General features: G+C 46.0%; 1 protein-coding gene across 5 annotated transcripts in view; it reads left to right on the top strand.

Moving 5' to 3' along the window:
* Positions 1-167: 167 nt before the first annotated feature.
* Positions 168-15,453, top strand: part of celsr2 (cadherin, EGF LAG seven-pass G-type receptor 2) — an 80,503-nt gene continuing 65,217 nt past the window's right edge. For 3 of the 5 annotated variants that reach the window (XM_021569344.2, XM_021569342.2, XM_021569345.2), the window contains exon 1: positions 169-4,086. In XM_021569344.2, the coding sequence (XP_021425019.2) occupies positions 528-4,086 (3,559 nt within the window). In that variant the 5' untranslated portion in view covers positions 169-527. Of the gene's footprint in view, positions 4,087-15,453 lie in introns of all 5 variants that reach the window. The other 2 variants (XM_021569341.2, XM_021569343.2) reach the window with 2 other exon arrangements.

Genomic DNA, 15,453 nt, shown 5'->3' with positions numbered 1-15,453 from the left:
CCAGGGATGAGAACTGAAAGACCCTCACAAGTTTAGGCTTATTTCTGTGCTTAAATAGTGAGAGCGTTTGTGAAGGCATAAGGAAAACGTTTTTGCATTATAGGAAGTCTTAGCAATCCATGTACTGCAAAAACACTCAAAGGGGACTAGGAGGCCAGTCATCTCTTTATTTACAGCTCAGTGTGGCTCCTGTGAGAACGTCCCCCTCCACTCCATCTCTTTCTATCTCTCTCTCTTTCTAACACACTGAAACAGGTTTATGGTAATGAGAAGCCTCAAGGCGCAGGGGTAGTTGGAGCCATTTTAATCATTCACGCGGATGAAGTGGTGGTGTCGGCTTGTTTGCATGGTGAGAAGCTTTGGCAAGCAAGGTGACTGCGGTTTCTCTCAATTCAATTGGATTAGCTACTGTATAGTAGTGAAAGCATGGATACGCGGCAACAAAAGGGAACGACTCGACTGAAAGTTTAAGGAAAGCGGCAGTAATTAGCCTACGTTCAAACCTGGTTGAACATCATCGTGGAGCAATGCCCGTCATTAAGTGGGATTTGTTGTTTATTATTTTCGGCTGGTTTGAACTCATTTCACTGTCGAATTGCTACAATGTACACATCAGTGAGGATGCGGAGCAGCGGACGGTGATTGCAAGTGTTGAACAGAGCGGGGCATGCACTTTGGATCAGGTAATCGCTCCTAAATTCTCAAAGACCTTTATTGAAACTGATGCGTCCGCGCGCGTTGTGTTCCTTTCAGGTAGTTTAAATTGTGCCTCGCTCAGCTCCAACCCTTTCACCGTGTACACTGTTGTGGACTGCATGAACAATGTCCCAGGGTTGAGGCACCTCCTCACAAGCCAGTATGATGTGTATGTTCACGGCAGGAACTGTTCAAGTAAACACAAAAGGAAATCACAATGGGACTTGGAGATAATCAGTTTGTTTAAAGCCCATAATCATCAGTTAGAATGCCACGAGTCTGGTACTGCGCTCCTCCGGGTATGGGATCTACTACCCGGCTCTCCAACCCACAGCAGTATGCACTGCAAGGTGATTCGGAGTTCGGAGTTATATTTTTCTGAGGGGCAGTTGTTTGTGTCCAAGACGCTGTGTTTGAAACACGACACACTTCTTGAGCTAGACTTACATTGTAACCAATACACAGGAGATGAGAGGGAATCCAGAGTGAACAGCATCTCAGTCCACTGGCGGGTGGGTCAAGGCTCCTTCAAACAGGGCCACTTGGGGAAGTTACTACAGCAGGCTGCCCAGTCTGAATCAGGCATATTGAGCAGGAGCAAGAGGGCTGTTAACAGTAGCCCCCAGTTTCAGCCTCCTATGTACCAGGTGGCTGTGGCAGAGAATAAGCCAGCTGGAACTCCTGTAGTTGTTTTGAAGGCAGTAGATGCTGATGAGGGGGAGGCAGGCAGGCTGGAGTACTTCATAGAGGCCCTGTTTGACAGCCGCTCCAACAACCTATTTGCTGTGGACCCAGTCAATGGTGCAGTCTCCACTGTGGAGGTGCTGGATAGAGAGCAGAAGGACACCCATGTATTCCGTGTGACCGCTGTTGACCATGGCACTCCCCGCCGTACGGCCATGGCCACCCTCACCATCACAGTGAGTGACAGTAACGACCATGATCCTGTCTTTGAGCAACAGGACTACAAGGAGAGTGTTAGGGAGAACCTAGAGATCGGCTATGAGGTGCTGACCGTCAGGGCCACAGACGGAGACGCCCCGGTCAACGGTAACATCCTGTACCACGTCCTCAACAGCAACGGTTCGAACAATGTTTTTGAGATTGACTCCAGGTCAGGGGTGATCCGCACGAAGGGCCCAGTGGATAGAGAGATGGTGGAGGCCTACATGCTGTTGGTAGAGGCCAACGACCAGGGTCGGGACCCCGCCCCCCGCAGTGCCACCGCAACTGTTCACATTATTGTAGAGGACGACAATGATAATGCTCCCCAGTTCAGTGAAAAGCGATATGTGGTGCAGGTTCCGGAGGATATGGCACCCAACACAGAAATCCTGCAGGTGATTGCCACAGACCAGGACAGAGGGAGTAATGCCATGGTTCACTTCAGCATCATGAGTGGCAACACCAGGGGCCAGTTCTACATTGACGCCCAGACAGGCAAGATGGACCTGGTCAGTCAGTTGGACTACGAGGCTAACAAGGAATACACCATTCGCATCCGCGCTCAGGACGGGGGACGCCCGCCGCTCTCCAACATCAGTGGCCTGGTAACGGTGCAGGTGCTGGATGTCAATGATAACACCCCCATTTTCGTCAGCACCCCCTTCCAGGCCACTGTGCTAGAGAATGTGCCGGTGGGTTACTCCATCATTCACATCCAGGCTGTTGATGCAGACTCTGGCGACAATTCTAGGCTGGAGTACCGCCTCATTGAAACCATGCCCAACTTCCCATTCTCCATCAACAACAGCACTGGTTGGATAGTCGTAGCCGCTGATCTGGACAGGGAGAGCATGGACTTCTACAACTTTGGGGTGGAGGCCCGTGATCATGGCCACCCGGTGATGTCTTCCTCAGCTAGCGTTAGCATGACCATCCTCGATGTCAACGACAACAACCCAGAGTTCACACAGAGGTCATATTACATGCGCCTCAATGAGGACGCCATCGTGGGGACAAGCGTGGTGACGGTGTCTGCAGTGGACCAGGATATCAACAGTGTGGTGACGTATCAGATCTCCAGTGGGAACACCAGGAACAGGTTCTCCATCACCAGCCAGAGTGGAGGGGGCCTCATAACCCTGGCCCTGCCCCTTGACTACAAGCTGGAGCGCCAATACGTTCTAAGTGTCACTGCGTCTGACGGCACACTCTTCGACACCACCAAGGTGTTTGTCAACGTCACCGACGCCAACACACACAGGCCAGTGTTTCAGAGCTCCCATTATACCGTCAACATCAATGAGGACAGACCTGTTGGCACCACCGTTGTGGTGATCAGTGCTACAGATGAGGACACTGGGGAGAATGCACGTATAACCTACTTCATGGATGACAGCATCCCCCAGTTCGACATCGACTCCGACACAGGCGCTGTCACCACCCAGATAGAGCTGGACTATGAAGATCAGGTGTCCTACACGTTAGCCATCACGGCTCGGGACAACGGCATCCCACAGAAGTCTGATACTACCTACCTGGAGATCCTGGTGAATGATGTGAATGACAACTCTCCTCGGTTCCTCCGAGACCACTACCTAGGCTCTGTGATGGAGGACGTGCCAGTGTTTACCAGCGTCGTCCAGGTCTCTGCCACTGACCGAGACTCTGGCCTCAATGGACGTGTCTTCTACACTTTCCAGGGGGGAGAGGACGGTGATGGAGACTTCATAATTGAGTCCACCTCTGGTATTGTGCGAACGCTGCGTCGTCTGGACCGTGAGAACATGCCATTCTACAACCTGCAGGCCTTTGCTGTGGATAAAGGTGTTCCTGCTCTCAAGACGTCCGTGGACATCCAGGTGACCATTCTAGATGTCAACGACAACCCTCCTGTGTTTGAGAAGGATGAGTTTGACATATTTGTGGAGGAGAACAGCCCAATAGGCCTGGTTGTGGCCCACGTATCTGCCTCGGACCCAGACGAGGGGAGCAACGCCCAGATCATGTACCAGATAGTAGAGGGAAACATCCCAGAGGTGTTCCAACTGGACATCTTCTCAGGAGAACTGACTGCTCTGACAGATCTCGACTACGAAACACGGTCAGAGTATGTCATCGTGGTCCAGGCCACCTCTGCCCCACTTGTCAGCCGTGCCATTGTGCACATCAAGCTGGTTGACAAGAATGACAACGTACCAGTGCTGAAAAACTTCCAGATCATCTTCAATAACTATGTCACTGACAAGTCCAGTAGCTTCCCCACAGGGGTGATCGGGCGGATCCCTGCCCATGACCCAGACGCCTCAGACCAGCTCCAGTACAGCTTTGAGGCTGGTAATGAGCTGAACCTGGTCATCCTGAACCAGAGCACGGGGGAGATCCGGCTGAGCCAGGCCCTGGACAACAACAGACCCCTGGAGGCCTCCATGAGGATATCTGTCTCAGGTAAGACTAACCCTGTCCTCAGTTGTTTTTAATACCTAGGCCCTTTTCTGGTATGCTTGTTGTTCCTACTTCTGTTTTTCACTTGAACATTTTCAACATTACAATTTACGATATGTACTTTTTATGGCACAGTGAGTTGAACACTTGACTGCCATAGCCACTTTTTTATGTATGACCTCCTCTGCTTCAGTGTTTCAATATTAAAACTTCATTAATTCAATATTAATCATGAGTTAAATTTAACATTCAAGGGGTAACTTAGTCTCCTCAAGACTTATTTTAGGGAGAAGTCATTTCTAGACTAGATTGTGCTTTTTTGCATCCGGGCAGGGAGATGCAATATCACAGGTCAGGAGATTTGTTTGGTTTACTAGTGCATTTTAGTTCATCTTCTTGGGGTTTGTTTTTATGTTATAGTGTTTGTCATCTTGTTAAAGAGCAGGCAGCCGTACCCAGGCCTGATGTAGATCAATGTGTTGTCCTAAACTGCTATTTAAATTAATCTGTGCATGTCTGCAGCTGGATGGCCTGCTCCTGTGGGAAATGCACTCCAGTAGATCTGTATCATTTTCTATAATTGGCCAACATAAAACCTTCATTTTCAGCGAGCACACAATATTTAATTCAATTATGGACTGTTTTATAGTCTGTGTTCTCACGCTATGATGACACGCTAATATGACATTTGATGTCAAACTAGGATAAAACAACATTTTTCCCATATATTTTGTATCACATGCCAGATTGGCATGATATTTCCCTAGTTACTCAGTCATTCTTTGTAATATCAGACTGAGCACGACACACCCTGTGTTTACATTGTTCTCTCAGCATTTGAATTGCCTTTGTTAACAAATATAGCATGAACCAAACATAGGCCTTATGGCTATATTTTATAGGCCTATATGTCATGTTTCGAGCCATCTATGAACATACACCTTTTAGACCGGAAAGTAATTCATTTTTGACTCACTGCAAAGATAAAGCTTTTACGTTTGGAGAGTTCTAGTAGCCAGCTCATGGAAACCAGGGAGCTGCGTGGTCTTCTCTAACCTCGTGTTTGTCTTTGAGTTTGCACTCTGCACTGGTATTTTCACCTGTCAGCACTAATTACAGAGCATTTTATTTGCTACAAAATGTGACTAAACTTGAATCGCTGCGGGAGAGTTGGGAGAGAGATTTGTGGCCCTTGCTTTCTGGGAGCCAGGCTGTAGAGCTGGTTCCTTTATGGCCTTGGCTCTAATTAAAAGAGAGGAGCAACCGCAGCAAACGACACCTTTTTAAATGTGGCACAGCTTCTCAGTCAGGGATTTGACATCAAAGCGCCCATATAACTAGATCAAATAAGTTTAACCAGATGGATTAAAACTTTCCTATTTAAAAAAAAAAAATCTTTACTCTGATGGATGCAGAGGTATAGTCTAATGTGAGAGGGTCAGATATCATGGAATGATTGGTGAATATAAGTATAGCATTCCTATTTTGAGTTATTTACTAGACCAATAGACAGTGAGTGCTAGGCTGGCTGAGTTGGTCCTGAGTGCCAGATACTATATGGTCAGCAGTGGGTAGCCATTATAATGTATTGGAGCGCTGCTTTGTTTTTTGGTGTTTTTACTGCTTCTCCTCCCTGGAGCCTCTTTAATGGAGGAGTCCCCGGTGACAGATGAGATGGCTGGCTGTCTTTCTGGGAGACAATGGCGAGCGATCGATTCAGAGGCAGGCGAGAGGAGCTCATGCTAGGCCCTTGTTGGGGGCAACAGCTGTGACTCTACCAAGGACCAATTAGACGGCCGGCTTTTCGCCGCGTCCCGCACCTGCTGGGGTATGTGTGTCAATACCCCTCCGGGTGAAAGAGGGGAAGAAGGAGGGAGAGAGAGGTGGTTCATAGAAAGGATAGGAAAATCACGTTGTTGTAAGATGGATAGAACTTGTGAAGATGCAGAGGTAATGAGAAAGGTAAATAAAGAGGGCTTATGGTAGAGAGATGGAGAGGGAGGGAGAGACTTAAATGAACGGTACTGGTGCCTGCCTGTAGAATAGAAGTTGTTGACCCCAATTCTGAGAGCTCTTACCTTGACAACTTCATATCCTTCCATTATCTTCCCTTTATGCTCTCTGATTTATGAGGTGATGCCATATGATGGATGATTCCATTAACCTTAGCTAGTCTGTGATGAAATGCAACAGATCATATCCCTTCAACCACATAAATTATACTGCTAAGGTGCATCACTTCAGGTATATATTGTTACTCTATCTAGATATGCTGAGGAACAACAAAAGGGTTGAAAAGAGCTATATACATCTCTATTATACTGTTTAATCGGAGTGGTGCCGGGTTGAATAGCCTTTGATTAGCATGATGGGTCCATATTGCACTCTTTGTAGCTGCTCAGATAGCAGCCCTGGCAATTATACATTTTAATTAATATTTTGTTTAGCCAATTAGGCAGCCCGTTTTCAGCCATGGTGCTCTGCGTATGTCCCTTATCAATAAACTTGGGTACAAGGGATAACCTGGCTAATGTGCTGGATTAGACGTTCCATGTCACTGGCCGTGGGAGTTAAAATCTCTGGATTAATTGCTGCTGCCCAGATTACGGTTGTAAATACATCTGATTACAGATTTGTGGGTAGACATTCCATGTCACTGGCCAGGGGAGTTACAATCTCTAGATTAATTGCTGCAGCCCAGATTACAGTTGTAAATACAGTTGATTACAGATTTGTGAGGATTGTTGGATCCTATTTTCCCTCCTGAGCTGAGCAACAGAACTGACACCAGATCAGCCCAACCAGGAGTTGTACCAGGCTGGCAGATAGATAATTGATGTGGCAGAACCTGTGCACTGTTGCTCCAGCGTTGATATACTGCTGAGCTGATCTACTGCTGCTTCTTGCATGTGTGAGCTTGCATTAATGTGTGTGCTTGCATGAATGCGTGTGTGCTTTTGATGCTGAGGGGATTTATCTTCCTTCCTCTCATCCTCACTACTGAGTTTGATGGAATACTCTCCCTCTATGTTCTTACCTGAATATCGTTCTAGAATAAACACCATGGTATTTACGTTGGAATGTTTGTTCCTTTGATGAAATGTGTGAAGCCAGAAGCCTCTGTAGGCAACATACTGCACATACCCACTGTTATAGTCATCAGCACTGAGATGAAATGGTCAAGCTCTCCTCTCTGATTGAACATAGCAGCTTGATTTTCCTCAGAGTGCACGGCAAGGCATGCATTAGCTCATAGATGACATGCTAATAGCAAGCATGCTATGTTGTCTACCTAGGTGGTCTCTGCCCCGGGAGGTACTGTCACTGGCTTTATCATCAGTAGTCAGTATACTGGGGATTTTCCATAGGGAAACTCCTCTCACCAAACCCTCTGTAGCATCACAGCTGACCCCTGACCTCAAATTGTTCTCAGTTCCAGTCTTGGTGAACTCCCCATGTCATCAGACTACACATTTATCGGTTTCACTAGGATTAAGGAAATGTGAAAGGAATTGGATCTGAATTTGAAATTAGGACTAAGATGTGGACAACAGAATCAATTTCTGTAGTACATTGCATTGTGATTATCTGTCACAAATCCTATTTCAAAACCATTACACATGCAAATATTGTTTGAAAAGACTAACTGCATTTACAATGTTCAGCTTGTTTTGAATATTCAAATATCTTATTTGAATGTGAGACAGTTCTCCCGACTCCCACACAGCCCAGGCAGTGAGTCCATATTCTGTGTTTTGTAAGGTGTCCATTTACCCACTGTCACCATTTCACCACACAACATAACAGGACAAGAGTGGACTTTTTTAGGAAGCCACTCATTCATTACATCTAAATTTGCGTCAAGCCAGTCCCAGTTTATGTAATTCCATTACAGTGTAATAAGACTGTCTGTTGTCTGTGGATGGACTTCCTCTGTGGCTGGTTTCTGCCAGGGGACATGGTCTCTAATATTAGCTGAGGTATGGATGAATGCACTAGTGTAGCAGTTTTTGTCTCGCCCTTTCCCCCCCTTTATTTAACTAGGCAAGTCAGTTAAGAACAAATTCTTATTTTCACTGACGGCCTAGGAACAGTGGGTTATCTGCCTTGTTCAGGGGCAGAACGGTTAGTGTTTGAAGCCAATGGGTTTTCCCCATGACTACGCAGACATGGATAAAGGGGGAGCAAGAAGTTGAGAACTTGTGCTTATACTCAGAAATACCCTTGGCCTTTACACTGTCCCGCAATATGCCATACAATTTCCATGATGTAGCACCTGTCTGTTGGTGTGTATGTTTGTGCTGACTTGTCTGTAATGGCCCTTTATCTCTCTCCATACCTCTGTTGCCCCCCAAGAAGACATTCGTCACAGCCCTGCTTGGAATGTCTGTGGCACTTTGTCCACCACCTCTGCTCTTCACTCTAACATCACCTATCACCTTGATTCTTTTCCTCTTACATTCATCAGTCATGTATCCCTCCTCTTCTATCTCCGTGTCCATGATTCTCAGCAGCCTCTCCACGGCCCCCTTCCCCATCCTTTCAAGCTCCTCCACCCTCCTTCTCCCCATTTCTCCTTTGACTGTTGTTCCCTCTCTCCCCTGTGAAAGGAAGAATGCATAAGATAAATGCTTTGTTAAGCACCCAGTTGTCATGGTGACCCCAGCAATGCCTGAGAAATTCCTGGTGGGTGGGGACAAGGGGCAAGGTCCCTTTGTGGAGGGAATATGGGGGGAGGGGCAGCACATAAGTTCTAAAGTGCACCAGGGTTACTATTGAGCGAACTGTTGCCCTCTCCCTCTCCCGCTCCCGCTCCCTCTCCCTCTCCCGCTCCCTCTCCCCAGTGAAGGATAGATCCCAATGAGTCTTGCTTTGGACACAGTGACCTGTCCTACTGCTTGACTGTTCTCTCTCACCATTAGACCTTTTTTGAAGGGGACAAACTATTTTGATAAACACAATCTATTCTGCCGCTGTGTGGTTACCTTTTGACTGACTAAAACAATTGATTGCTTTAAGTTTGGAAAAGGTGACCTAAACCTTCAAGGCACTATTTGCCTTGGGTTGTCTTTTTGAACGACACCACTTTGTTATTTGTTTTTACGGTGAGAGACCAGAAGCTAACGTTTAATGGATGTCAACAGCTCAGAGTTCTGTAACCTCTCTGTGAAACCCTTACCAGAGTAAAGCACAGGGTGGGCAGGTTGTGTTGTCTAAACTTTTTGTTTTGTGACACAGATGTGTGGAGAGGGTATCTGATTTCCTTCCGTTGGCTGCTTTCTCTATGGGAGCGACTCCTTTGTGGGACTAGCCCCTCTCTCGCTCTCCCTCTTTCTCTCTCTCTCTCTCTCCGCTTTGTTGCTCTTACGGTCTGGATAAGCAGGGATGACATCATCCCAGTGTTTTGGATTAGAGCTGGTGCACGGCTGGGCTTGGGTAGGGGTCAGGCCTGGTGGCATTATCACATATATTGCAGGGTCATCTGTATTGTCCCCCACTATCACTGCAGACAATGGGGTGGGGAATTTAGCTCTGTCTGGGTCTGTACCCCTCTGTCTTTGTCCCCCTTGTTTGTTCTGGTCCTGTAGTCTTCAGGGGAGTCTGACCATGCCTGCTAGCACCACCCTCAGAGTTTCTAAATCCAGAGACGCAACATCGCGAGACTTCCAGGAATGCTTCCAACGCAGACCAAGCCGGAGTTTGAGAAGTCAATGAGAGAAGTGAAAAATTGTCCCATAGTTGTTCATTTTAGAAACTAGAGCCAATGTCTTTTGTTGAACATGTTATTACTCCAACCTCGTGAAATTGTCAAACTGACATGCTCTCATTTGTCAAAAACAATAGATATGACGGCCTGCACATGCGTAGTTCGGTGTGAGACGTTCAACCCGATGACGTGTTTCTACGCATGAGCTTAGCTAGCCAACGTTGCCATGACATTGCCTACATGTGTGATCTGGGATTTCTATGCTTATCTTCATACTGTACTGTCTTTGCCGCCATGTTGTTAAGGTATGAGTTGGTTACTTTCAGATTAATATACAGTCTGGGGAAGATACTTTTTTTCCCTGAAATACTTTTTTTCCCATAGATTAGATGTTTTTTTTAATTCATAGCTCAGCCATCCACTGCATTGCCACACATTTCTGACCTGGGGTACTCTTTCTATCATGTCTACAATAAAACCCCTTTACCACTCATCCTCCTCCATCATTTGAAACCGTAATTTTAGTCCGGTGGAGTAAAAAATCTGTCACGTGAACATGTTTTGTTGCTCTAGTGCTGCTGTGAGCAACAGATATGTTTATTTAACAGATCGCTGACTTGCAAGCTACATTGCACTCATTTACCATCAAACCATTGAGAAATTATACAGTGACCTGGTTTCATGGGCTCCGTCCGAAGAGGGTAGAATGTCAGCATTGGGCCTTCAGGCTTTGGTAGTAGGTATGAAGAAATGGTTCCTAGTGTGTGCTGAAACTCATATGGTTATTAGCACCAATTAGGGTGGCATGACAATAATCTGAGGCCTTCCAGCCATATGTTTTTTTCTGGAGCCACGCCAATGACGATCTTGTGCCATCTAGGTTTGGTGGCATTGTTAGAAGATGGCATCAATCTTACTCTTTCAGCTGTTCTAATTAAACTAGGCGGATTGTTTTCCTTAAGTGGCATGATTCTCAGCCATGCCAAGAAGGACTGGGCAGAATCTGATTATTTTACATGTTTTGTTTCAACCACTTGCACAGCATTCAGGAATAAATAATTTTTTAACAAGGTCACCTCCATTATTTATTTTCAAATTGAGGTTTTCCAAGGGTATTATTGGCTGTTTCAGAATTTTTTTATAGTTTCAGGTCCACATTTTCTAAAATCTTAAGCCATGGCTTAGAAAGCGTTAGACTACCCTGCAGTGGGTCATTGGTCACTGTTTGAGAGTCTCTACTATTTGAGAAATGTCTATAATATTGGATGTTGCCTATGTTTTTCAACTTAACCAGTCTTCTGTTTGAGTCACGTGACATTGATGGTCATGATCACGCCTGCATCCACATAAAAAAAACAGTAGGAACGGCCTAGCTCTACTTCGCCCAGATCAACCAGATCTCCCCTTGGGCTGTGAGAGTGAGACCCTGCATTATGTGGCTGCTTCAAAAATCTTCTTGATTAAAATGCCTGAGTGGTTTTAATTGTGCTCCAGAGGCCCTTTCTAATTCCAGCAATTGAAGGAAATGTGAGGCTAGGTTGTGATGCTTTTGTTCTTTTTTGATTTTCTCCTGACAGAGCAAACCAAACACTATATAGGAGGAGAAAATGGTTATCCAGTAATCATTCGGTAATTACACTTGATTGTTTTGATTGCCGGTTTGGATCAGATTTATGCATAGGGCTCCCGATTGCCACAGCGGTCTAAGGCACTGCATCTCAGTGCTAGAGACACTACAGACACCCTGGTTCGAATCCAGGCTGTATCACAACCGGCTGGGATTGGGAGAATTTAGATGTCGTCACTGGCCTACACACAATACCCCATAATGTCAAAGTGGAATTATGTTTTTAGAAATGTTTACAAATTCATAAAAAATGAAAAGCTGAATTGTTTTGAATCAATAAGTATTCAACCACTTGGCTATGGCAAGTCTAAATAGGTTCAGGAGTAAAAATGTGCTTAACAAGTTGTTGATCTTTTTTCAATGACTACCACATCTCTGTACACCACACATACAATTATCTGTAAGGTCCTTCAGTTGAGCAGTGAATTTCAAACACAGACTCAATCACAAAGACTAGGGATGTTTTCCAATGCCTTGCAAAGAAGAGCACCTATTGGTAGAAGGGTAAAACAATTTTTAAAAAGCCGACAGTAAATATCCCTTTGAGCATGGTGAAGATATTAATTACACTTTGTATGGTGTATCAATACACCCAGTCACTACAAAGACACAGGCGTTCTTCCTAACGGTGTCACGCCGACAGAAACAATCATCTCTCTGGTAAGAAGAAGAAGGGTAGGGGTGTATGCTTCATCATTAACGAATCATGCTGTAATCATAACAACATACAGTAACTCAACTCAAGCTAATTTGAGAACAAGGCTACCTAAATTCTACCAGCACATTGACTGTAGTACCCACGTGGGCAATACACTGGACCACTGCTACTCTAACTTCCGCGATGCATACAAGGCCCTCCCCGCCCTCCCTTCGGCAAATCCGACCACGACTACATCTTGCTCCTACCGTCCTATAGGCAGAAACTCAAACAGGATGTACCCATGACTAGAACAATTCAACGCTGATCTGACCAATTGGAATCCACGCTTCAAGATTGTTTTGATCACGCGGACTGGGTAATGTTATGGGAAGCCTCAGAGAATAACATTGATTTATATGCTGACTCTGTGAGTGAGTTTTTATTAGGAAGTGCATTGGAGATGTTGTACCCACTCTGACTATTAAAACCTACCCTAACCAGAAACCGTGGATAGATGGCGGCATTCGCACAAAACTGAAAGCGTGAATGACCACATTCAACCATGGAAAGATGTCGGAGAATATGGCCAAAATATAAACAGTGCAGTTATTCCCTACGCAAGGCAATCAAACAAGCGAAATGTCGGTATAGGGGCAAAGTGGAGTCGCAATTCAATGGCTCAGACACAACGTATGTGGCAGGGTCTACAGGCAATTATGGACTCTAACTAGAAAACCAGCCACATCACAGACACCGTCTTGCTTCCAAACAAACTAAACACAGACGGCACCCCTAGCTGCGTCCTCAGAGCATGTGCAGACCAGCTGGCTGGTGTGTTTACGGACATATTCAATTGCTCCCTATCCCAGTCTGCTGTTCCCACATGCTTCAAGATGGCCACCATTGTTCCTGTACCAAAGAAGGCAAAGATAACTGAGCTAAATGACTATCGCCCTGTAGCACTCACTTCTGTCATCATGAAGTGCTTTGAAAGACTAGTCAAGGATCATATCACCTCCACCTTTAGCTGCCACCCTAGACACACTTCAGTTTGCATATCGCCACAACAGGTCCACAGAAGATGCAATCACCATCACACTGCCCTATCCCATCTGGATAAGAGGAATATCTATATAAGAATGCTGTTCATTGACTACAGCTCAGCATTCAACACCATGGTATCCTCCAAGCTCATCATCAAGCTTAAGGCCCTGGGGCTCAACCCCGCCCTGTGCAATTGATTCCTGGACTTTTTGACGGGCAGCCCCCAGGTGGTAAAGGTAGGAAACAACATCTCCACTTCGCTGATCCTCAACACTGGGGCCCCACAAGGGTGCGTGCTCAGCCCCCTCCCATACTACCTGTTCACACATGACTTCGTGGCCATGCACACCTCCAACTTAACCATCAAGTTTGCAGATGACACTACAGTAGTGGGCTTGATTACCAACAATGACGAGACAGCCTACAGAGAGGAGGTGAGGGCACCTGGAATGTGGTGTCAGGAAAAGGACCTCTCACTCAACATCAACAAAACAAAGGAGATGATTGTGGACTTCAGGAAACAGCAGAGGGAGCATCCCCTTATCTACATCGACAGGAGAGCAGTGGAGAAGGTGGAACGTTTTAAGTTCCTTGGCGTACACATCACGGACAAACTGAAATGGTCCACCCACACAGACAGCGTGGTGAAGAACGCGCAACAGTGCCTCTTCAACCTCAGGAGGCTGAAAAAATCTGGCTTGTCACCTAAAACCCTCACAAACATTTACAGTTGCACGATTGAGAGCATCCTTTTGGGCTGTATCACCACCTGGTACGGCAACTGCACCACCATCAACCACAATCAATCAATCAAATTTCTTTATGAAGCCCTTTTTGCATCAACCGATGTCACACAGTGCTATACAGAAACCTAGCCTAAAACCCGAAACGGCAAGCAATGCAGATGTAGAAGCACGGTGGCTAGGAAAAACTCCCTAGAAAGGCAGGAACCTAGGAAGAAACCTAGAGAGGAACCAGCCTCTGAGGGGTGGCCAGTCCTCTTCTGGCTGTGCCGAGTGGAGATTGAACATCTTGGCCATGTACTGTTATAAACGTTCATAGATGACCAGCAAGGTCAAATAATAATAATCACAGTGGTTGTAGAGGGTGCAACAGGTCAACACCTCAGGAGTAAATGTCAGTTGGCTTTTCATAGCTGATCATTCAGAGTGAGAGAGAGCTTCACACAGAACACCGGATAAGACAGGAGAAATACTCCAGATATAACAACCTCCAGATATAACAACCCTGACACAAACTATTGCAGCATAAATACTGGAGGCTGAGACGGGAGGGGTCGGGAGACACTGTTGCCCCGTCCGACAATACCCCCTGACCGGGGCAGCCAGGCAGGATATAACCCCAGCCGCTTTGCCAAAGCACAGCCCCCACACCACTAAAGGGATATCGTCAAACCACCAACTTACTACCCTGAGACAAGGCCGAGTATAGCCCATGAAGATCTCCCCCACGGCATGAACCCGAGGGGGGCGCCAAACCCGGACAGGAATATCACGTCAGTGACTCAACCCACTCAAGTGAAGCACCCCTCCTAGGGACGGCATGGACGAGCACCAGTAAGTCGGTGTCTCAGCCCCCGTAATAGGGTTAGAGTCAACAACCACCCGAGAGCCAGTGAAGAGAGGGGAGGCTCTACTGAGGGTGGTGTGGTCTGCACAACGCATTACCGGAGGCAAACTACCTGCACCCAATGTCACAGGAAGGACAAAAATATGAAGGACAACCACCCGAGCCACTGCCTGTTTACCCCGCTACCATCCAGAAGGCGAGGTCAGTACAGCTACATCAAAGCTGGGACCGAGAGACTGAAAAACAGCTTATATCTCAAGGCCTGCTAAACAGACTCCTAAACAGCAATCACTAACTCAGAGAGGCTGCTGCCTACATACAGACTCAAATTATTGACCACATTTAATAAATGTATCACTAGTCACTTTAAATAATGTCACTTTAAATAATGTTTACTTATCTTACACGACTCATCTCATATGTAAATACTGTATTTCATAACATCTACTGCATCTTGCCTAAGCTGCTCGGCCATCGCTCATCCATATATTTATTTGTGCATATTCTTATTCCATCCCTTTACATTTGTGTGTATAAGGTAGTTGATGTTGAATTGTTAGATATTACTGCACTGTCAGAACTAGAAGCACAAGCATTTCGCTACACTCGCATTAACATCTGCTAACCATGTCTATGTGACCAATAAAATGTGATTTGATTTCGTTACTCAGTTGCCGGAGAGGAGGAAAACTGCTCAGGGATTTCACCATGAAGCCAATATTGACTTTAAAACAGTTACTGAGGATGAATCAACAACATTGT

Source organism: Oncorhynchus mykiss, chromosome 17 (genome assembly GCF_013265735.2).
Source record: "Oncorhynchus mykiss isolate Arlee chromosome 17, USDA_OmykA_1.1, whole genome shotgun sequence".
Taxonomy (NCBI): domain Eukaryota; kingdom Metazoa; phylum Chordata; class Actinopteri; order Salmoniformes; family Salmonidae; genus Oncorhynchus; species Oncorhynchus mykiss.
Note: the sequence above shows the minus strand (reverse complement) of the source record. Positions and strands in the feature narration are given on the sequence as shown.